General features: G+C 31.5%; 1 protein-coding gene and 2 long non-coding RNA genes across 3 annotated transcripts; all 3 read right to left on the bottom strand.

Annotated features, from left to right (window-relative positions):
* Window positions 1–264: 264 nt before the first annotated feature.
* Window positions 265–1,601, bottom strand: LOC114755575 (putative receptor like protein 25; the record flags this gene model as incomplete). The annotated part of the gene is given in 2 exon segments (XM_028944464.1): window positions 265–1,220; window positions 1,223–1,601. Coding segments are annotated over 2 exon segments (1,113 nt in total), but the record flags the coding sequence as incomplete, so codon positions are not given.
* A 3-nt stretch (window positions 1,602–1,604) lies between these two features.
* Window positions 1,605–24,856, bottom strand: LOC114755616 (uncharacterized). Its single transcript, XR_003741320.1, has 3 exons — window positions 24,844–24,856; window positions 18,637–18,641; window positions 1,605–1,738 (listed from the first exon to the last, which is right to left on the bottom strand). It is a non-coding gene; the product is annotated as an uncharacterized LOC114755616 (long non-coding RNA).
* LOC114755617 (uncharacterized) lies at window positions 16,953–18,610 on the bottom strand. Its single transcript, XR_003741321.1, has 2 exons — window positions 18,382–18,610; window positions 16,953–17,240 (listed from the first exon to the last, which is right to left on the bottom strand). It is a non-coding gene; the product is annotated as an uncharacterized LOC114755617 (long non-coding RNA).
* Window positions 24,857–25,765: the final 909 nt, after the last annotated feature.

The following is a 25,765-nucleotide window of genomic DNA, read 5'->3' as shown; positions in this document are numbered from 1 at the left end:
AATTTGAAATAAAATCATTTTGCTTATTTTAAATTCCTCCTTGCAGCATTATTCTGAACAATCATATATCAATCATAAAGTCTGGAAGTAGAAAGTGATTTTCACATATTTATAAAAACCTAAAATCCTTTAATAGAACAACGAACAAACTAAAAGTTTCTTTAAATCATTAATTAAATGAGAAAGGTTGAATGGTTGATAATTAATTCAAATAACATAAGTTGATGACATGTCTGTACCAGAAAGAAAAATAGTTGCTAATATGTGGAAAATTTTATTCACATGATGATCAAATAGTACATAGCATACAAATGAAGGCAAATCACTTGAAATTCATTAAAAAAAAAGGGAAAGACAATCATTAAAATATACAGTACATTACATTCCAATCACTGACAAGATATTTAAGAAACATGAAATAATAACCATAGTGGAAACATGGAAAAAAAGATGACGCAATATATCACACGAAGCCACATTTTGTGCCTAATTCACTCTTTGATTTTGATGGGCTCTTTTCCTTGTCCTTTTTGCTTGTTTCTTAGGCCTGGCTTGAAAAATTCTGACAAGCTCTTTAGGTTTTCCAGTTAAGAAAATAACTTGACCCATGAATATTCCAAACACCATCCCACATCCATATCCCAAAGCCACTGGTTTCCAACCAAATCCAAATTTGTCATTACTTGACGAAGTTGGTTGTGGTAATTTCCCTTCATCATGATTACATGCTTTTGACAATTGAAATCCACACAGTCCTAAATTTCCCTCAAAAGAATCTTGTGAAAATGTATCAAACTGCTTACCTGTTGGTATTTCTCCGACAAGCTGATTTTGTGAAAGATTCAAAACTTCAAGAAAGTTGAGATCTGCTAGTGCAAGAGGAATCTCACCTTTAAGCAAGTTTGATGATAAATTCAATGATTCTAGGTTGGTCAAGTTTGCAATGGATTGAGGAATCGGACCAGTGATTTTGTTGTGGGAGAGATTAAGCCCTTTAAGTAAATGTAGCTCACCAATAACATGTGGAATCTGTCCATCAAACATGTTTTTTGACAAATCAATGGATGTGAATGTAGTTATGATCTTTACCAACTCCAAATCAACACCTTTCAATGTGACCATCACTGATTCTTGATACTGATAAGATGTATTATGGATTTCCAAGTAATCTAGTGTGGTTGAAACAAAGTCAACATTCATCATTCCTTTAAATTCCTTGATGTATGTTCAAGCCAATCAGGAAATTTGTCATTGATCTTGTTTGCTCCCACATCTAAAATTTGTAATTGCTTGCAATGGGTCAAAGACAAAGGCAATCGTCCCTCAAATTGATTGTTGTTCAAATGCAAAGATTCCAAATAACTGCTCCTAGAAAAATTGTCCGGTATAGATCCAAAAAAATTATTCATCTGCAAATCTAAACTCTCAAGATATGGGAGAGCAAAAGGGCACTTTGGGATGTGGCCCGACAAGTTGTTGTGGGATAAGATGAGTATCTCAAGTGAGCTTGCATTGCAAAATGAGGAAGAAATGTGTCCATTGAATTTGTTGTTGGACACTGAAAAGAATTCAACATCAAAGAATGGAATTGGGAGAGTTCTTGGCAACAAGTTGAAGCTGAGATCAAGAAACCTCAAGTTTCTCATTGAAAGATGTTTAGCTGATGTCAAGTTATTATGAGAGAGATCCAAAGCATCCAAAGAACCATTCCCTACATTATTGAACCATTGGGGAATATCTCCACGAATTTTGTTATTGTAAAGATATAACCCCTTCAAATTTTGAAGGCTTCCTAATTGTTTAGGAAAGTCATTGATGTTGCAAGAGGACAGATCTAACAGTGTAAGATTGGGAATGGTATGGTGAACATCATTATTAGAGCTAAGTGAGAGAAACTTGTTGTTTGAAAGATCAAGATATTCTAGATTTTGAAGCTTTGAGAATTGATGAAGACTAATAGGGCCTCTCAAATTATTTGATGATAGATTCAGATGGGAAAGATTTATGAAACCAAAAATTGACTCAGGAAGACCCTACAACTTATTATCATCAAGATGCAATCGGCACAAATTTGGAAGGCCAATGAATTTCGGAAGGATAGTGATATGACAAGAATCTAAATATAAGACCTTAAGATTGGGAATGGTGTAGTTAAGATTATTATCAGAGGTAAGTGAGAGAAACTTGTTGCTTGAAAGATCAAAATATCCTAGATTTTGAAGCTTGGAAAATTGGTAAAAATTAACAGAGCCACTCGAGTTATTTGATGATAGACTCAAAAGAGAAAGATTTATGAGGGTGAAAATTGACACGGGAAAATTACCTTGTAGCTTGTTGTCAGAGAAATGAAGAAATTCCAAATTTGAAAGATTTCCAAACACATCTAGCAACAAGCCACTAAAATAATTTTGACTGAGGTCCAATGAAGTAAGACTTGACATATTTGGAAGAAATGAAAGCTCACCACTAAAATTGTTTTCTGCAAGGTTCCAATCAGTTAATTCAGTGAGGTTCCCAAAACTTGTAGGAATAGGCCCATAAAATTGGTTACCTCGAAGACCCAAAAAATCAAGAGACTTCAAATGGCCTATGGAATTTGGTAAGAGACCATTAAAATAATTGCCACTGAGGTCCAATGAAGTGAGACTTTGAAGATTTGAAAGAAATGAAAGCTCACCACTAAAAGTGTTTTCTGCAAGGTTCAAATCAGTTAATTGAGTGAGGTTCCCAAAATTTGTAGGAATAGGCCCATGAAATTGGTTCTCTTGCAGACCCAAAAAATCAAGAGACTTCAAATGGCCTATGGAATTTGGTAAAAGACCATTAAAATAATTGCCACTGAGGTCTAATGAAGTGAGACTTTGAAGATTTGAAAGAAATGAAAGCTCACCACTAAAACTGTTTTCTGCAAGGTCCAAATCAGTTAATTGAGTGAGGTTCCCAAGATTTGTAGGAATAGGCCCATGAAATTGGTTCTCTTGAAGACCCAAAAAATCAAGAGACTTCAAATGGCCTATGGAATTTGGTAACAGACCATTAAAATAATTGCCACTAAGGTCTAATGAAGTGAGACTTTGAAGATTTGAAAGAAATGAAAGCTCACCACTAAAATTGTTTTCTGCAAGGTTCAAATCAGTTAATTGAGTGTGGTTCCCAAAACTTGTAGGAATAGGCCCATGAAATTGGTTCTCTTGAAGACCCAAAAAATTAAGAGACTTCAAATGGCCTATGGAATTTGGTAAGAGACCATTAAAATAATTGGCACTAAGGTCCAATGAAGTGAGACTTTGAAGATTTGAAAGAAATGAAAGCTCACCACTAAAATTGTTTTCTGCAATGTTCAAATCAGTTAATTGAGTGAGGTTTCCAAAACCTATAGGAATAGGCCCATCAAATCTGCAACCTTCAAGACTCAAAATATTAAGCGACTTCAAAGGCAAGGAGCTTGGTGCAATGGAAGACATATTTACATTATCTAAAACAAGTTCTCTCAGATCAGTCATGTTTAGAACAAGCTTCTCCCAAGTGGATGGTTCAAGTCTTAAACTCAACCCTTCAAATCGATTCATAGACAAATCAAGAGAGACCAACTTAGACAATTCTGCAATTTTAGGAGAAATTTCACCAGCAAAAATAGAATAGCTTAAGTTTAGATGCATGAGAGTGGAAAGACCACCAAAATGAGATGATATCAAAGACCCACTAAAATTGTTGTGAGCCAAGTTGAGTGTTTGGAGATGAGAAAGTTGGAAGAGGCTATTATTTGGATGGAGTTGACCTTGGATCCAACTACAAGTAAGTTCAAGGCCAATCACATGACCAGACATGGAGTCACACGTGATCCCATCCCACAAGCAACAGTTTGAATCATTTCCCCACGAAGCTGTCTTTGAATAAGATGAGTTCTTAAACTGTATAGTATAACTATTATCATCATCGTGAAACTCATCACACTCCATTGAAGCAGAATGATCAAGAGAGAGAGAGTTTTTAAAATGAAAAAGCGCAATGGAATCATGACAATTACATAATGGGGGGTTGAGAGAAGAAAGGGAAGGAGAAAGAAGGAACAAGCACAAACAGATGGTGATTCGAAATGCCATGAGCGAAGTTAGAAGGCTGTGAATATCAAGGAGTGAAGGATATGGTATCTAACATATGAGGCTTCTTTTATAGGCAGAGCTAAGCATGATAAAAGGTTTGTCATAGTAATTTCCGGCTCAACTCACTTTCTTCTTCCAACTTGGATTGAAGAATTTGATGGGAACTAAAATATAATCAGAATTGATTAAAAAAAAACTAACATGAAATATTCTCACCATTAAAAACTGGTTGGTTTCAGTATATAAACTTTGGGCTTGTAAACACAAATTAATTTTAGTACACTGTGTATTTAATTCTTATAATTCCTAATTGTAAATAGAATTATAAGCCTTTTTTGCCTACCGTAACAGAATTATAAGTGAAGTCTTTTATTTCTATTATTTAACTAACATGAAATACATTCACTGACATGTTGGTCATGACAAACAGATTTGCTGATAACATCACCGTAGCCCTTACTCATAATATAATATTTCTTTGTATTGTCATGGTCAATGAAAATGAAATATTAAAAATAAAAGAAAAAATTGTGCTACCCAATTTTATTTTGCAGAAGGCTTACGTATTACGTATATCTTTTAAATGGAATAGAAATTTTTATAATTAAGGAAAATAAAAATAAGTTCATTATATCATATATATCGAGAGACGGGCAGAGGCTACCAAGAAAAAAGTTATGTTTCCTTGGACATTAAAAAAAATGAAAGACTTATTAAGAGAATTAACTTTAAAAAAAATCTATTTTACATTTTACAACGGAATATTCCTCTCATATACTTATTTTGAAAAAATAAAATCACTTAAAATAAATTAATGCAAATATTCACTTGACTAAACAAATGGTCCTAGCAACACGTCGAACGTGCTTGACTGAACGAATGTTGATTAAACTTTTCCAGAAATTTGTGGCAAAACGTTTTGAAAATTAGTGTTCATATATAATTTAATAATTACTAATATAGTCAAGAAATACGGAATTTTGTGAGGTCTGTCAATTTTCAATTTGATAATTATATTTTATGCTAAAATCAAAAACAGTTTCAATTAAGAACTTGAACAAAGTGAAATATGAGAGACCTTATAACATACTCTTTTGAAAAAGTAATTAAATTTCAAAATTACTATCCTGATCCTTAACATAAGACCCAGTTACATAATTACATGTTACATAATTTCTCTAAAATACTTATGTATATCATTACATTATATATTAATTTATAAAAGTAACAAGATAAATATAAATATATTAAGGTAATTTATTAACTTTCTTGATCTGTTCAAACAAATTAATTAAATCTTATATTAAGAATCAGAGGTACTATTTGAATACAAAGAGGGTGGGAGAAATATAAGAGATTACCATATTATCCAAAAAAAAATTGGCACTATTTTTTGTCAGATTTTTTTCGGCTTTATTTGAATGGTGTGCTAAAAGGTTTGGAAGTGAGAAATTTCAAAATGGTCCTTCATTGTCCAGCTGCCATTAATTCATTTTTGTCCCAAAATTTTGATTTTCAGCATATACACACACAGAAATAGTATACCATAAGTTTGGTATTATAAATTAAAAGGGAAAATGAAAAAATAATTTTGTTTGATAAAATTTAATGCTTATGCTCCTATTTAGAAAAAAATCATTTAAAACAATGAAAAATAGGGAATAATGATTATATCAACATATATAATAAATATGTGTCCTAGAAAGTTTTTAGTTGCGGATTATCTTTCCACAGATAAGCGTACCAAACGGGAAGAAGACTTGCCTTTTTTTTTTTTTTGGTAAAGAAGACTTGCCTTTTGCGATGCGATTAAAATGAAAAATAATAAAAGAAAATCCACAGCCAAGTAAATTGTTAACAAATAAGAAACAATATTAAATTATCTTATTCACTCGTTTCAGTTGTTTTCTTAACCCTCATTAACTCTTTATTATCAATTGTTGCAACTTTAACGCCCCTCAAACCGTTAAACAAGTTATGAATTTCTTGTTATTGGTTAGCTATCCATATGGTGATGGAGAAATTAAAGCAAGACTTTTCTCCTCCCTCTAAATATACCTTACAAGACACGTAAGATAATAAATTTTATTTGTGTGAAAAATGTAATAAATTTTTATAGACAAAAACTACCGATATTTTACTCTGCAAATTCTGTACACACAAAGTATCGGTGCTTTCATTTAAGTCTTTTTCACTAATAAAATTTTCAATTGGAGACTTTGACCCAATTTTACAAAGAAAGTATAGATGTATTGGATATTAGAAATAAAGGAGGGAAATTGAAAAAAAATTACTTGATAAGATTTAATGTTTATGGCCCTATTTATAAAAATACAATATTTGAAACAATGAGAAATGGGGAATAATGATTATATCACTATAATAAAACCCTTACAAAGTTCTCATTTACAGTTTAGTTTTCCATTAGCGTACCAAACGGGTCAGAAGACTTGCCTTTCTTTGCCAATTAATTGTGATTGAGGTGAAAATGAAACAAAAAAAATAAATTTAGAGCCAAATAAATTCTTAGAAAATGAAATATTAAATTATCTTCTTGACCTATTTGAGTTGACTCCTTATGAAGCAAATTTTTCTCTTCAATATGTTGGGTCGAGCCCATGTCACATAGGTTTGGAAGCGGAACATTTTCACTAACTTCCCTCTTCATTTCAACAGGTGAGATTTATTCAGTAAAAATGTTATTATAATATTAAATATTAAATAATAAAATTGACAGATAAATTTATAGTATTACAATTTGATGTGAATAGTTGGCAATTGTAAATTTTTATTATATTTAACTAGCATATATACCCCATGCAGGGGAAGAGTTCAATTCAATTAATATAATCAATAATATTAATTTATCACAAAAAATCAACACATTATAACACACTTCTATATATAAATAATGATATTGAAATTGCCTCCTCTGTTTATAAGTAGTACATGCCGTAACAATTATGACTTTGTCGCAAGCCAATTTTCTGCTTGTTTGATTGTAAGGCTTTTTGAGGAGGAAAAAATAGCTTATAATTATGATAAGTCAGATTGTAAATTTAAGAACTATTTATCATAGTTTTTGACCAATTTAACTTTTAGATCAAAAGCTACTTTTTTAAGTACGAGTATAAAAGTACCTAAAACTTACTTATGACTTATGCAAAATTAGCTTTTTAGAATAAAAAATATTTTTATATAGTTTTGAATTCCAACCATTGAAAGTTAATGTAATGGTAGAGATATTAAAATTTCGAAATCTTTTTATTAAGAGGTCAAAATTTTGGGATGAAAAAAAAAAATCAATTTATTATGAAGTTCATTCCCACATATATAATCTTGGATCTTATTTATAAATCATGTTCAACATGTTTTATTGAGCCGAAGAAAAACCTAAAATGTTACCCCTTTCGGTCTTTTACAGCTAATTGTAGATTTAATTTGATCATAAATATAAAACCACAGTTTTCTTTGTTTTTTATATTTATCCACTTTTCTCCAAAATAGCCTATATGCTAGTTGCACATATTAAAAGTTTCATGATAGAGCAATTCCAATACGTATGATTAACTAGGATATTTTAGGCAAGACAATACATTATTACAAATAACGAATTTAATTAATTTTTTTAATATTGATAAATTAGTTATCTAGTTCTTATATTAAAAACTAGAAGTAGTCTTAACTTTGTCTTAAAATTTAATAAAATTTTAATTTTGTTCCTATTTTATATACATTATACCATATAAGAATTAAATAACATAATAATAAATTATTAATAAATAAAATTGTTTGCAACCAAAAAAAGTGTACATGCATATGAAAAATTTAATAATACATCTTATAAATAGGATTAAACAAGCATTTTCTCTCTACCTTATTTAATAGGACTAGAGGAGTATTATATGCAATGAATCATACAAACATATAAGCTATGCATGAAACTGTATACATTACACCGTTCATAAGAGTACTCGTTTAAATTAGAGATGAAAGGAGAAAAAATAATTTTATTTAAAACATTTGAAACAATGTGAACGGAGGAATGGTAGTTATATCAGTATGATCAATGCCCTACAAAAGTTTTCAATTATAGGACTATTTTTCCATTAGCGTAACAAACGAGGAAGAAGACTTGACTTTGTGATTGATTGATGAAATGAAAATCAATCAAAAGAAAAAATAAAAGGTGTAAAGAACAAGTACATAGCCACACCTAAGCCTGATGGAATGTTGATTCAACTTTTTCTGAAAATTTGTGGAGAAATATGGAATTTTGTGAGGCAGATCAATTTGATAATTTTACTTTGTGCTAAATCAATACAAATTTCAATTAAGAACTTAACATAAAGTAAAATATGAGAGATCTTTTATAACATACTCTTTAGAAAAAATAATTAAATTTCAATATTATTTGAATATAAAGAGTGTGGGAGAGATATTAAGAGATTACCATATTATCAACAATTTTTTTGGGTATTATTTGAATGGCGAGCTGAAGGGTTTGGAAAACAAGAAAGTCAATTGAAATAAAATTATTTTACCGTTTGAAAAACAAAACTATCCTGTTATATAATGCAAGATCATTTAAAATAAATTAATTTAAACACTCACTTAAGTTTTGTGCGAAGATCCACATAGAAATTGCTTAATTAATGGTCCTGACAAGACCAATGGACGTGCTTGACCGGAAAAGGCGTAAAGAACAAGCACATGGCCATATCCAAGAACTTGATATCTGGAACTTTTTTTTTTTGGTGATAAAACTTGATGGAACATTGATTCACCTAATTTTCTGAAAATTTAACGTCAAAATTTCCAAAAATTAGTGTTCATGTACAATTTAGTAATTACCAAAATAATAAAGAAATATGAAATTTTGTGAGGCAGATTAATTTGATAATTATATTTTATGCTAAATCAATAACAATTTCCGTTAAGAACCTGAAATAAAGTAATATGAGTTATTACCTTTGGTTTTTAATATAAGAACTAGTTAACTAACTTAACTCGATTAAAAGAGTTTGTTAAACTAGTTATTTATAATAAATATAGTTGGTTTTCTTAAAATACACTTACTAATAATATATATTAGCTAAAACTACTATTTGATAAAATCTTTAGCATAAGCAACTATTACATGGACTACTTAAAAAAAAAAGATAAATACAAGAAATAAAATAGATTAGAATCTTATATTTAGAATCAAATAAAAGATTAAACTAGCTCTTATATTAAGAATTAGAAGTAGTATCTTTTATGACATACTCCTTAGAAAAAATAATTACATTTCAACATTGTTTGAATATAAGGAGTGTGGGAGAGATATAAGAGGAATTACCTTAGTATCGACAAATTTTTTTGGGTATTATTTGAAGAGTGAAAGAGAAAATGGTCCTTCAGTGAAAGTGGCTCACATTCATTTTCGCATCAAAATTTTGATTTTGGATGCTTCTAACTTGAATGCCCCTCAAATCCTCAAATACGCTATGAGTTTCTTGTTATTGGCTAGTTATCCATATGATGACGGCAATCCTGAAAATGAAATCCGTATGGCTAGCTACCCATAAAAGTATGAGAAAATTAGGAAAGCGTCTTTCATTAAAAATTTTATTTGTGTGAACAACGTAATAAATTTTTATACACAGAAGGTACTAATACTTTAATTTGCAAATTTTATACAAATGGAGTCTTTTTCAGTAATAAAATTTTCAATGGGAGACTTTAACCCGATTTTACTAAGAAAGTATAGGTGCATTTGATATTAGAAATGAAGGGGGGAAATTAAAAAATAATAATTTTACTTGATAAGATTTAATGTTTATGCCCCTATTTATAAAAAAAAATATTGAAACAATGAGAAAATGGGGAATAATGATTATGTCACTATAATAAACCCCCTACAAAGTTCTTATTTGCAGATTAGTTTTCCATTAGCGTACCAAACGGGACAGATGACTTGTCTTTGCCAATTAATTGGGATTGAAATGAAAACAAAACAAAGAAAATAAATTTAGAGCCAAATAAATTCTTAAAAAAATGAAATATTAAATTGTCTTCTTGACCCTTTTTTTTTTTTTGTTACATCTTCTTGACCCATTTGAGCTGACTTCTTATCACACAAATTCTTCTCTTCAATATGTTGGGTCGAGCCTTTGAGCCCATGTCACATAGCTTTGGAAGCCGAACATCTTCACTAACTTCCCTCTTCATTTCAACAGGTGAGGTTTATTCAATAAAAATATTATTATAATATTAAATATTAAATAATAAAATAGATAGATAAATTTATAGTGTTAAAATTTGACGTGAATAGTTGGTAATTGTAAATTTTTATTATATTTAATACTATAATAATATTTTTATATAGTTTTGAATTCCAACCATTGAAAGTTAATCTAATGGCAGAGATATTAAAATTTCAAAATATTTTTATTAAGAGGTCAAAATTTTTAATTTTGTTCCTATTTTATAGACATTATACCATATGAGAATAAAATTAACACAATAATAAATTATGAATAAAATAAAATTGTTTGCATAAAAAAATTGTGTATTCGTATAGAAAATTTAATAATACATTTTAGAAATAAGATCAAATTAAACAAGTATTTTTTTATACCTTATAAATAGGATTAGATGAGTATTATATGCAATAAATCATACAAATATATAAGCTATGCATGAAACTGTATACATCACAAAGTTCATAAGAGTACTCGTTTAAATTAGAGATGAAAGGGGGAAAAAATTTTATTTGAGAAAATTGAATTTTTTTGCCTTCATTTTTAATATAAAACATTTGAAACAATAAGAGCGTAGGAACAATGGTTATATCAGTATAATCAATGCCCTACAAAAGTTTTCAATTATAGGATTTTTTTCCCATTAGCGTAACAAAGGGAGGAGAAGACTTGGCTTGTGATTGATTGAAGAAATGAAAATGAATGTTGATTCAATTTTTTCTGAAAATTAGTACATGGCCACACTTAAGCCTAATGGAATGTTGATTCAACTTTTTCTGAAAATTAGTGATCATATTTGATAAAATTTAATGTTTACACCCCTATTTAGAAAAAGGCATTTTCAACAATGAAAAATAGGGAAGAATGATTATGGGAGTATATATCATAAATGTATGCCCAGCAAATTTGAGAACATTGCATTAAGGTTCTTACCTAGGAGAATTAAATATAAAAAAAAATCTTAAAATTAGTGAAGAACAAGTACATGATTTTAAGAGATTTTTTCATAAGTGGGATTTTAGTGTAATTTTTTCATACAGTTTTCAATGACGGATTGTATTTCCATGAGCGTACCAAATAGGGCAGAAGTTTAGAAGACTTGGCTTTTGTGATGTGATTGAAACGAAAATGAATTAGAAAAAGCTTAGCCAAGTAAATTGTTAACAAATGAAAAATATTAAATTATCTTTTTAACTCATTTGAGTTGACACTATTGTTTGTTTGAGTTAAAAAAAAATATTAAATCATGATTTTAAAAATATTTTTACGGTATACGAAATAAATATATAAAAAAATCTGTCTTGTTTTATTAAAAAGTGTTTTTGAAAAATATTTTTATATCTTGCCAAACACTTTTTTAATCAAAATTATGATAGTGTTTTATATCACTCTTTGTCCAGCTGTTACAGAAGAATTTTGGAGCAACAAAAACGTATGGTGTGCTCATGAAAAGACTAGGGTTTGGTGAAGCGGGGCACACAATGCTTTCTTTTATCCATTCAAATCTAATAATTTATAACATGAGAGAGAAAATAGTCTTTTTTTTATTCAAAGAAAAAAAAAATCATAATGACATTGATAATAAGAAACTCTTCGGAAGTCATTCATTATAAATGTTATATAGCTTATGTCTTTATAACATTGAAAAGTGAGGAATCCTAAGATTTAGGGACTATGGATATTAGCTCATATAATATTCATGATATATAGTTTAAGATTTACTATTTTCATATTTTATATCTATTTCAATTTTTCAATTGTTTTATATCTAATATGTGCTTAATTGACAACTTGTAGGCATTATAACCTAGTATGGATTGATATGTATTAAATATTGACATCGATGCTGGCAAAAAAAAAAATATTGACATTGATATTAAAGATCTTTAGGATGCTTGTTTATTAGGGTCATCATGTGTTATTATCAAAAACTCCTCTTTCAAGGACTCAACAACGAGGAGGAAAGTGAGACAAATATGAAGGAAAAATGACATTAAAATGATACTTGAACTTGAAAATGTCAAAATAGTTATTTGAATTTGTAAAATTCCAATTTAATTACAAGTGACCAATTTGTCATCTATAAATTTATTAAAATGATCATATTGCCCTTCATTTTATTTATTGTTTTTTAAGCTGAAAACAATTTTTTTGAAAACTTTCAAAACTTCAAATAATAGTTAACAACTTTTGTAACGTTATTAACAATTTCAGTACAGCAGTTAACAACAAATTTTTCAGAAAATTTTCCAGCAACCGAAGATAATTTTTTTTTTGAAAATTTTTACAACTTCAGTATAATGGTTAACCATTTTTGTAACGCTGTTAACAACTTCAGTATAGCAGTTAATAACAGGTTTTCCAAAAAATTCTCCGGCAACTAGAAACAATATTTTTGAAAATTTTTACAATTTCAGTATAACAATTAACCACTTTTGTAATTGTAACGTCCTGAGTTTTTATCGGGTTTTAATAACCTCTTTTGGTTGATTTTGAGGATAGATTAGTGATTTAAATGTTGATCTTGGTGTTTGGGTTGAATTGAGGTATGTTGGAGGAATAGGTGAATGTACCCCTCTCAGGGTATGTTCGCTGCGGCGAAGTTTCACTTCGCCGTGGCGAAATGGGAGTTCCAAGGGGGATTGTCTTTTGGGCAGGTTTGGCCGCGGCGAAGTCTTGGGGATGCCGCGGCGAAGTTGTTCAGGTGAGCAGGGTTTCCCTCTCGGGAAGGTTTCACAGCAGCGAAGGTAGGGGTATGCCGCGACGAATGTTTTCTGGGCGAGCGAGAGTTTCCTCTCGGGAAGCTTTCGCCGCGGCGAAGTCAGGTTTTCAAGCGAGTAATCCCTCTCAGGATTAGTTCGCCGCGGCGAAGGAGTCCGAATCTATATAGTCATAGGAGGGGTTCAGTTGTGCGAAAATTAGAAAAATCTGAGGTAGAGAGAGAGGCTCTGCTAGGGTTTCGATATTTTGGCTTGGAGGGGGCATTTCTAAGGATCCATTACCTCAAGTAAGTGATTTTAACCTCTAATCTACTTTCTTTCTTGGAATTTCTGAGGATTTTTGGTAGAACCCTAGAGTTTTCTAGGTTGTGATGGAATTGAGGTTTTTGACCAATTGTTTTGAGTTTAATTGATTGCTTTGGGTTAGTCTAAGTTTTTAATCGGTGTAGTTTCCTCAGATTTGAAGAACTTGGAGTTTTTGAAGTTATGGTTTATGAAAAAGGGAGTTTTGTGATTGAGGATGATAATGTAGAGGTTGATTATGAGTTTGGTGAATTGGGTTATGTCAAGGGGGTTAAATTGGATGTTTAATCGGTTTAGATTATTGTTAGAACTTCAATTGTTCAAATGGGATGTTTGGGTGTAGAATTCCTATAGTGGGTCCTTGAGGTTTGAACCCTAATTGATGCTTGAAAGGGGATTTGATGTTTTAATGGACTTTTATGACTTTAGAGTGTTGTTTTGATGATTATACCCTTTGAGTTGGGTAGAGTTTTGGTTGGAGCTAGGAATTTTGTGTCCCCAAATGTTGTTTTGGCCACATTATTAGTTTGAAAGCTAATACATGATGGTTGTGTATTTGTGTGCTTGTGTAAACCGATTGTGAGTCTTGTTGGTGCACGGGGCCACATTGTTGGTTTGTTATTCCTTGCTCAGGCGAGAGGTAACCACTTTCCAATCTTTAGTACTTGCTTCTGTGGTATTGTGAGTAGATTTATATTTTGTGCTCCGAGTAACAATTATATTCAAAGTGTATGTTGTATATAAAAAGGAAAACCGTCTTGTGGGGTTTCGATTGATGATGAATGAATCTTGGAATTGTGAAACATATGCTACTGAAAGAAGTTAATTATAAAATGTTCAATTACTATTTGATTATGGTTTGAGCATGATGCATGAATTGGGAATTGGTGAGAGATTTTGATAGTTACTACCATGTGGTAAGGCCTCCATTAATGCATGATGGTTGGCTCAGTACATCCCCCAGAGTGAGGGATAGGCCTTTTGGCTCCCTACGTCCCCCATAGTGAGGGATGGGCCGGCTTCGGCTCTTGAAGATCCCCCAAAGTGAGAGATATGGTTGATGGGAATTGCATCATTACACTTGCATGACTTGTTGTGGCTATCATTTATAATATTACTTGTGAAATGCCCCACTTGACACCTCACGAGCACCTATTTAGTAGTACCTTGAATTGGAAAGGTTGGTCACTGGGACTTTGTCTCACCCCGTGGTTTACAATGTTTTCAAGTGAAGGTTCTAGGCGTGCGCCTTCGGGAAGAGACGCAGAGGCTTAAGCTTGGTTAGCTTTAGGCCTCTAGCCTTTGTATATGTATGGCTAGTATATATATTGCCACATTTAGGGTCCTTTTGAACTATTTTGATTGTTGATCTTATTGTGAATTGGAGGATATGTTATCTCCTCGTTTTAGTTGGCTGGAGGCCATTTCTATTGTTTTATGAAACTTTGTTATACCTGGTTGAAAACTAATTGGATGGATTGATTTTGATGTATGTTGTTACCCGGGCCGGAGGCTTGGAGGCCCAGTGGATATGAATGAATGATTTTAGTTGCATGCAACGGAGTTCGGGTTTGACCCGAGTTTGAAAGTCAATTTCTAAAAATATGGAAGTTTCTTTCTACTATGGTAGTTCATTTTAACCTCTTTCCTTTTTTACCATAGTAGTGACTTGATCATGAGTTTATAATGTTTTGTGGTAAAAAGGGGTTTTACAGTAATGCTATTAATAACTTCATTATAGCAGTGGACAACAGATTTTCTAAAAAATTCTCCGGTGGTCCGAAACAATTTTTTGGAAAAATGTTACAATTTCAGTATAACGGTGAACAACTTTTATAGCGTTATTAATAATTTCAGTATAGCAGTTAACAATAGGATTTCCAGAAAATTCAAAAACTAACATTTTTACAACTTCAGTAATGCTGTTAACAAGTTCCATAACTCTATTAACAACTTCGGTATAACATTTAACAACAAGTTTTCTTAAAAATTCAAAAAAATGATTTTTTTTACAACTGTAACAACTTTTTTTTTTGAAAATTTTTACAATTTTAGTATAACAGTTAACAATTTTTGTAATACTATTAACAATTTTAATATAACAATTAACAACAAGTTTTCCAGAAAATTCAAAGAGTAGCATTTTTACAACTTCAGTAATGTCGTTAACAAGTTCCATAACTCTGTTAATAACTTCGGTAGAACATTTAATAACAGGTTTTCTTAAAAATTAAAAAAAATGACATTTTGCAACTTTAGCAACTACTTTTTTTTTTGAAAATTTTTATAACTTCAATATAATGGTTAACAACTTTTATAATGCTATTAACAAAATATAGTAGTTAACAACAGGTTTTTGAATTTATTAATGGCATTACTAGAGTTGTAAAAATACTACTTTTTAAATTTTCGGAAAACCAGTTGTTAACTACTATATTGAAACTGTTAATAGTGTTACAAAAGTTGTTAACTATTATACCAAAATTGTAAAAAAAAATTTTAAAAATTGTTTCCAGCAATCAGAGAATTTTTTGAAAGACCTGTTATTAACTGCTATAGTGAAGTTGTTAGTAGCGTTACAAAAATTGTTAACCTTTATACTGAAATTATAAAAATTTTCAAAAAAATTGTTTCCTACCACCGGAGAATTTTCTGAAAAATCTGGTTTTAATTGCTATACTGAAATTGTTAATAGAGTTACAAAAGTTGTTAACCATTATATTGAAGTTGTAAAAATTTTCAAAAAAATTATTTTCGACAGCTGAAGCTTCAGCGACCAATTGTCGGTCAATCATCGAAGCTCCGATGACGGCCGTCGGTGCTGGTGCCAGAGCTCCGCCGACTGGCCGGCCAATGAGGGCTTTGGTTTTTAAAAAAACAATAAATAAAATAAAGGGCAATATGATCATTTCAGCAAATTTAGAAATGACAAATTAGTCACTTGTGACTAAATTAGGATTTTGCAAATTCAAGTGATTATTTTGACATTTTCAAATTCAAATATCATTTTTGTGTCATTTTCCCAAACATGAATGAACCAAGATATAAATAAATACTTGAAAATTATTTTATTTTTGAAAAAATTGGTAGATTGAAGTACTAATTTGACTTTTCCCCCCTTTTTCCTACTTCACATTTGCCATATTTCATTGACGCTTAATTTTTATGGCATTTTAATGATGTCAAATAAAACTGTCAAAAGAAAAAACCAGTCTTAAAAAAGAATTTATTTATTTATTTAGAGAAAAAAAGTGTCACATAAGTCGATGATGGGCCAAAATGCTTTAAAATTTGTAATAAAATTGTATTGCTTATTTTAAATTCCTATTTGCACCATTGTTTTGAGAAATCATGCGCAACACCTTACCTTCTATATACTATTAAAGTCATTTTAATGTTTGTGAATCACTTTTATATATTTAAAACATGAACCATTTGGAGACAGAATTCGAATGCAAGAATTGAGCCTGAAAAAACATTAGAATTCGTTGTCTAAATAATTTAAACTTCCAAAATAACAGACAAATGATTCACAACAGACTCTATCCTGACTTATATTTGTTTCATCTATAAGGATTCCAAACCATGTAATTCTATAATATTATATTATGCTACATTGTATCAGCCATCCTAGTTGATGGCTCTTACCTGCGCTTGGCAGAGCTCCCCTACGCATAAAGGATACAAAAATTATATTTATATAGAGCAGGTAATAAGGACCTGCTCTCATGATTTATATAGAAATATAGGCAAATAAATACCGAAATATTCTACTATAAAAGTACAATACTAAGCCGGCATTCCTGCTCTTTAGTCCAGCCCACATTCACCTCTCAATCCCTTTTTCTCTTTAGAGTTGCTTGCCTTTGCTGTACATCATAGAAAAGAGGGTAAGATTCCAAATAATCCCGATAGTAGTAATTTCCACCAAACAAAATTGCAGATCATATAAAGCATGCAAAATAAGCCAAGATAGAACATAACCTTGCATGCTAATGCAATAAAGTGTTTATACGCAATGACAGATAGACAAACTGAATAAATAATACGTAAATAATTGGTAGATACTGCCCCATATCTATCAGCTATATGTGATCGCGGCTAAATAATCCATGCAAGGAATTAAGAATTACATATTCCCATGTCTTAAAATAACAACATGACAAAAACAAACATGCATCTATCATACACAAGTGTAAAGTAGGAAAGAACTATTGCCTAGTTTGCTTCCCTCCAAATCAAATCTTACAAATTTCTTCTTCTTTTGCTTCTTTGAAGGGTTTGAGCAGATATTGAAACCTAACATATTTGTAAGGGTAGCTTAATACTTGGTCTAATTATAATTATAATTTATAAATTAAATAACTCAACCTGACTTTCTATTTATGGGCATAACATTTCAAACCCACGTTCAAAACTCAAGATCATAACCTAGCAACTTACGGCATTTACGACCATTCCTTATCTTTAATTCATAGTGCCTATGTACATAAATATCCATATCTTAACATATAACTACAAAGCTATAAATAAATTATGTATCTCCCGCGAGCAAATCATTCTAGCCTCTTGCCAGATCCTTTTGTTCTGGTATCATAAATTTGACAGCTAACAGCAACTATGGTCCCCATTTTTGGTAATCATAACAGAGTAAGAAGAACTACGTGCAATTCATTGAACACACTCCATTAACACAACCCATTCTCATCTTAAACCAGCAACTCATTCCCCTGTTTGGCCAACAACAAAATAGAGCAAAGAATTTGAAGCTCAAACTTGCAGAATCATGGCCACTGTTCGGCCACCCTCTGCACATAGCTGAACTTCAACATGCCTGGATCAAAATCAACACAACACACTCCCATCGTGAGCCAAGACACGATTCCATCACCTATTTTACTCTTCCTGTCACTTTCTCTCACTATCCCATCTCTCCCTCTCTCCTCAAACACGCCGGAACCAAGCATCAATCCAAGAAAACGAAGACAGAAAGGGACTCATGAGGCTCACCTTAGCTGGAAATCAGGATTGCATACAAGTATAGCTCCTCCGATCACCACTTTCGGCGAGCTCACTCTCTTCGCCGTCGCTCTGTTCTCTCTCTCTCTCTCTCTCTCTCCCCCCCTCTCTCTCGCAAATGAGGTGGGGAGACAAATTTCTAAAGCCAAATGGAGTGTGCGGCATACTGGCACGCCGCAGGTGGGTTTCATGAGCATGTGGATTTACCATTTTGCCCTTCAGCTCTTTACTTTCTTCCATGGCCACCCTTCCTCCTATTTTTCTGAAACATAAGACAAGCCCAAAAATTAATCCATAATATTTCATATGGATTTATAACATCCGTTAGCTTCTATGGCCTCATAAAATAATTTCTCTAACAATTTTAGGCTAAAAGTCAACTCCTAACTATTGTTTTTGAATTTTTTAAGAAAATAGCTCTTAATTCTAGAAATTAATTTTTTATTCATTTTAAGGATTTTATGCATTAAATAAATTTCTTATCACTTAAAATAATTCCCCTAAAATTTTCAAGTTAATTAGAAACATCTAAGTATTTTTCTTTAAATTTTTTGGTATTAACTTTAAAATTATTTAGGCCATTTTTGGGGAAATAAACTTTTTCATAAAATTTTCAAGGCCTCAAAGTTAATATTCTATAATTTCTCCCATTTTATTTAGGCTCTAAAATAATTTTAAATAAAATTTATTTATTTTTTTGCTTTTTTCCAAGTCAAAAAATTTAGGGTGTTATAGTTTTTACCTCTATTTAGTAATTAGTCATTTTAGACAATTTTTCTTATTTAAACTATTCTCTTTGAAGGGTTTTCTCCCTTATCTTAATCTATACAGTTACTTTATTTAGTAATTGGTTATCTTAATCAAAAATATTATTTGTGTGTGTATCACATTTAAGGACAAACAAGGTGCCCTTCATTCCTCAATTATCTAATCCCATTGAAATAAAAATTAAAATCCACCTTCACTAATGTTGCACACATGGCTGAAACACACAAACAATTGTATATATAATTGCATCAACTTATTTTTTCTCATTTCCAAGCTAACGTAATTTCTAAGAGTCCTGAGTTACTTAAGCAACTTAATCTTTCTTCCAAAATAATTCAATAAGCTCTCTTAACTTTTATTCACAATTAACTTAATGTTTATCATTTTTCAACTTCATAACTATTAATCTATCTATCATCTTTGAATCCGCAAACACACTTTTAATCATCTATATTAATTCAAACTATCCTTGTACGTTCTGAAAGAACTTTCAATACAACGCTTTGAAACATCAACAATCTATCGCATCATATTTTCCTAACTTATCTTCTTTGGCCACCAAACATCTACTAAATTTAATTCTAACCTCCATCATTCAATCTCTAAAGCTCCCCTCAATTCCACTCAAAATTTCAGCTTTTATCTTTCAAAAATGTTCTAGACAACAACAATCGATGGTTCTAAAATTTAAGGCACAGTTATAACATCTCCCTAATAAAAGCCAAATGAAATGCCCCCGAGATAAAAGGTTACAATTTTCGGATAGTATAACAGAGTCAAAATCATCTTCCGAATTATCACACAGCACCATCTAATCTTCATATATCTAAACATCACTTGCATCATACCATTGCCCTACCATATGAGCACTCTCGCTTCTTCACAAAGTTTGAATGGCATCATTCATTTAATGTGGAGTTTTTCAGATTTGAAATATATTCTCCAAAAATTCAAAACTCAGCATGTAATCATCCGACAGCCATCAACACAACCATGATCCATCTATATTACACACTTTTAAATATTTATACTATCTTTAACATTTTCATCAGAAAACCCAGCGCTATACCCATTGAAACAGGAAGCTTTAGATTCAGCCAATACTTCTTCTTCACCATCCCTAACATGAAAGCCATGAAACAAACATCACAATTCCTATTCCACCGTTCTATGTTGTTTCTCATGTGTGGCTAATGTTTTCTTCACTTTCTATTAAATTTTCGACTCACAACTTCCCTTGAATATGAAATTTTTCAGATTTTAAAATGCTATCTTTAAGCATCATAAATCAAAACCATTGAAGCCCAAAGGTCCCATTTCAATTTCTCTTCTTCGTTTTTAGCCAAAATTCCAGATTCAATAGTTCTTCCCATTCTCACGTCTACAAGCATTAAAATTACATAATTCCATCAAACTAAATCCTCTCTACTTCCATAACTCGAAACCATTTAACTGTGTGTTTGTGTCTCTCTCTCTCTATATATATATATGTATGTATGTATGTATGTATGTATCACTTTTCAGTTCCAATCTGATTTTAGCTTCCAAACTTCCTTCTCGCGGCATACACACACAAACATAGCATTTGTATGTACATCTCTCTCTAATCTAGTTTCAGATCCAAATTCGAACACGAGTTATCATTTACACACACGCACACGCACATAAATACGCTCTCCCATTTGCAAAACCAGAACCAACATCATGCAATCACAAAGCCAACTCCTACCCCCCAAATGGACAAGAAATCCGAAGCCAAAGCTTGCAGAAACCATCAACCCCTGTTCGGCCATTAACAAAACAGAGCGAGAAAATCCACATGCAGCCAGATTTATCAAGATGCAACACCACATTTTAATCGTACAAGCTTTAATCTTCGCCCCTCCTAACTTGTTTCATCCGTTTCCCTCAATTTCTCTCACTAAACCCAAACTTCTTTCATTATCAACTTCCCACCAAAACCGGAAAACAACCATGGGAGAGGGATTAGGAGGCTCACCTTGCTTGATTAATCAGTTTCCATATAATAAATCGACCTCCAATCACTCTCTTCTCCTTCTTCGTTTCTCCTCGGTGCCTCTCATCTCTCTCTCTCTCTCTCTCTCTCTCTGATTTCAGTCGCAAAATGAAGAAGAAAGAAGGCGCTGCTGGTTTAAATCTGTTAGGCAGGATCGAAATGACCATCATACCCTTTAAAAAGTTTTTGTCTTCATCCTTTTTCTATTTTTCTGTAATTGTAAAATAAACTCAAAAATTAATATTCACAATATTTTATATGGATTTTCCTTATCCAATAGCTTCCCTGACTCCTAAAATAATTTTCATAAAAAGTTTGGGTCAAAAATCAATTTCCAACTATTTTTCTTTAATTTTGCAAGAAAATAGCACTTAATTTCATAAATTAATTCTTAACACATTATAAGAATTTCATCTCTCATTTATCATCTTCTCCACAGCATATAATTATTCTAAGATTTTCAGCTCAAATATAAACCTCTAACAATAAATTTTTTTTAGGAAAATAGCCTATTTTTGCTCTTAAAATTATTTGAGCCATGTTTGGGACATGAATTTTTTCAAAATATTTCTAAGTTCTCAAATTTAATATTGCATAATTTTTTCAGTCTATTTAGGCTTTAAATAATTTTAAATAGATTTCCTCTTTTCTGTTTATCCTAGGTAAGAAAATTTGGAGTGTTACTTGATAATGATCACAAAGTTTTTAGGAAGAAAGTGATTCGTTTCATGTCTCTTAAATATCCAGTTAATAATTAAAATGTACTGTATTTTTAATTTTAATGTAACTCTTTTTTTAATGAGATTTGTCATCATCTGCACGCTCTCTGCTTTTTTAGCATGTGAGTAAAAATACCCACAAATATTAGAAAGTTTTTTCCCAGTTAGCCGACATGTCACCAACTTTTGTTATTTGGCAATTAATAGTTAAAAATAATTCTTTTTGAACAAATTAGAGATCCTCAACCAAGATGGAGTTCAATGTCCATAGAAAGAAGGACGTTGAAATTCCAACTAAATGAGAGTTAACTTCGACCATAAATAAGTATAACCATTTAACATTTCAAGAATTTAAAGTTCTATTAAAAGATTTTAGGTTTTTATCGCATGAAAGAAAAAGAGATGACAGAATATCGGATGAAGTCACATTTTGTGCCCAAGTCGCTTTTCTTTGACTTGGATGAGCTGTTTTCCTTGTCCTTTTTGCTTGCTTCTTAGGTCTAACTTGAAAAATTCTGACAAACCCTTCACGTTTTCCAGCTGAGAAAACAACTTGACCCATGAGTATTCCAAACATCATTCCACATCCATATCCCAAAGCCACTGGTTTCCAACCAAATCCAAATTTGTCATTAGTTGATGAAGTTGGTTGTGGCAATTTCCCTTCATCATGATTACATGCTTTTGACAATTGAAATCCACAGTCCTAAATTTCCTTCAAAGTAATTTTGTGAAAATGTATCAAATTGCTTACCTCTTGGTATTTCTCCAACAAGTTGATTCTGTGAAACATTCAAAACTCCAAAGAAGTTGAGATTTGTCAGTGCAAGAGGAATCCCACCTGTAAGCCCATTTGATGATAAATCTAACCATTCTAGATTTGTCAAATTTGCAATGGATTGAGGAATAGAACCAGTAATTTTATTATGGAACGGGTTTAGCCCTTTTAACAAACGTAGCTCACCAATAACATATGAAATCTCTCCATCAAACATGTTATTTAACCAGTCAATGGCTGTGAATATAGTTAAGATCCTTTCAAGCTCAACCTCATTACCCTTTATTGTGACCATCACTGATTCTCTATATGAAACACCGTTATGCTTATTTTCCATGTAATTCAAACCAACTGCAAGGTGATCTTTTCCCGTCATTCCCTTAAATTTCGTGTTGTATGCAATTGGCAAAGCTCCACCAAAATGGTTGTTGGAAACATAAAAAATTCTTAACATAGGACATGGATGTTTGACATGGATGTTTGATGGTCGAACTACAAACGGTGTCATTAAACTTATTATCTCTTAAATTGAGTGCCTGGAGTTCTGGTAATATTAGGAAATTCATCTTCAATCTTGTTTGCTCCGACATTTAAAATCTTTAATTTCTTGCAATAGATCAAAGACAAAGGCAACCGTTTCTCAAATTGATTGTTGTTCAAATGCAAAGATTGCAAGGAGTTGCTCCCAGAAAAATGGTTTGGTATAGCTCCAACAAAATTGTTCATTTCCAGATCTAAACTCTCAAGATATAGTAATGCAACAAGGCAATTCGAGATGTGGCCTAGCAAGAAGTTGTGAGATAAGTTGAGAATCTCAAGTGAGCTTGCATTGCATAATGAGGAAGAAATGTCTCCACTGAATTAGTTGTTGGATACTAAAAAGATGGAATTGGGAGATTTACTTGTAACAAGTTGAAGCTGAGATCAAGAAAGTTCAAGTTTCTCATTGAAAGATGTTCAACTGATGTCAAGTTATTATGAGAAAGATCCAAATAGAGCAAAGAACCGCTCCCCGCATTATTGAACCAGTTGGGAATATGTCCATGAATTTTGTTATTGGAAAGATTTAAAAAAATTTCAAATTTTGAAGTTTTCCTAATAGTTTAGGAAAGTCATTGATGTTACAAGAGGATAACTCTAGACTTTCAAGATTGGGTATGGTATAATGAGTGGTATTGTCAAAGTCAAGTGAGAGAAACTTGTTAGAAATATCAAGGTATGCTAGATTTTTAAGCTTTGAAAATTGATCAAGACTAATCGAGCAAGTAATTTGATGGTAGACTCAAAGAGGAAAGATTTATGAGACTAAAAATTGATTGAGGACAATTACCTTGGAGCTTGTTGTCAAAGAAATCAAGCAATTCTAAATGTGAAAGATTTTCAAATATATCAGGTAACTCACCACTAAAATTGTTTGATGCAAGGTCCAAAACGATTAACTGAGTTAGGTTCTCAAAACTTACAGGAATAGACCCATTAAATTGGAAGTGCTGAAGACTCAAGAGACTAATCAGAGACTTCAAATGGCCTATGGACTTTGGAAGTTGACTTATGAGATTCTCATTCCACGACAAATCTAACTTTTGAAGATTTTGTAAATGAAAAATGTTATTAACCGAATTTCCCTGCAGCTCAGTGAGACCAAAGAGGATGACAAATTCATGGGTAAAGACAAAGAATTTGGTGTAGTGGAAGACATATATACTTCATCTAAAACAAGTACTTGTAGATCAGTCATGTTTTGAATAAGCTTCTCCCATGTGGATGCTTCAAGTCTCAAAGGACTCCACTTCTCAAATGAGTAAAATCTATTATGAGACAAATCAAGAGAGACCAATTTAGACAATTCTACAATTTTAGGAGGAATTTCACCGCTAAAATGAGAGTAGCTTAAGTTTAAATACATGAGAGTAGGAAATTTTCCAAATTGAGGTGATATCAAAGACCCACGAAAATCATTGAAAGCCAAATTGAGTGTTTGAAGATGAGAAAGCTGAAAAAGAGTGCTATTAGGATGAAGTTGACCTTGAAGCCAACTGCAATTGAGGTCGAGACCAATCACATGACTGGACATGGAGTTGCATGTGATCCCATCCCACAAGTAGCAATTTGAATCATCCCCGTTGAAGCTGTCTGTGGGTAAGATGAGTTCTGTGAATAATTTGATTCACCAATAACAAAGTTATAACATAATATTGAAGCATATTGATCAAAAAAGAGAGTTTTTGAATTTGAGAAGGGCGAAGGAATCATGAGAATTATAAAATGGGGGGTTGAAAAAAGAAGAAGGGGAAGGACAAAGAAAAAACAAGCAAAAACAGATGATGATTCGAAATGCCATGGCAAAAGTTGGAAGGTGCTATGAATAGGCGAAGACTATGGTATCTAACAGATGAGGCATCCTTTATAAGTAAAGGTACATATGATAAAAGGTAGGTCATAATGGCGGTTGTTAAATAGGGATATTTTTATAAAAAGGAAAATCAAACCATTTGAATTAAGGAAAAATTGGGAATAAATCATAGAAAATTAATTGACAAATGTCTCCGTAGATGATGGGTTGCACAGAGGAAGATAAGTTGTACATAAGTGAAGTTGAGTTATACATAGGGAAGATGGTTTGTATAAAATTAAATACTATTTGGGTACAATAGACTAGTTTGCACAAAAGGATAATAACTTGCACAAAAAGAAAAATAGATTGCACACAAGAGATATTCAGTTGCACCAAGAGAAGATGTGACATATATTCTTGTGTACTTTAATTTATGTTCTTCCATTTCACATATATCAAATCATGTATTCCATGAGCATTGTGCGGTATACATATGCATTAACAAGTTTAGTTCTCATTTGTATTTGCTCCATCTTACTATGAATAATCTGCCAAAAAAGAAAAAACCTAAACTGGTTTAAATATTACTTCCTCCAGTATTTATGACATCATTTTAACTAAATTACGTTATTTAGAAAAATAGTTAAAAGCAATAAACATATGAAAGCTGAACCTTTTTTTTCCAAGTATATCCATTTTTAATAAGAAAACAAATAAGAAGGAAAAATGCTAATAATAAAATAAACAATGAAAAAGAA

Source organism: Neltuma alba, unplaced genomic scaffold (genome assembly GCF_004799145.2).
Source record: "Neltuma alba isolate B1F8T4 unplaced genomic scaffold, ASM479914v2 tig00010294_pilon, whole genome shotgun sequence".
In the NCBI taxonomy this organism is placed as follows: domain Eukaryota; kingdom Viridiplantae; phylum Streptophyta; class Magnoliopsida; order Fabales; family Fabaceae; genus Neltuma; species Neltuma alba.
This window is presented reverse-complemented; position numbering and strand designations above follow the sequence as displayed.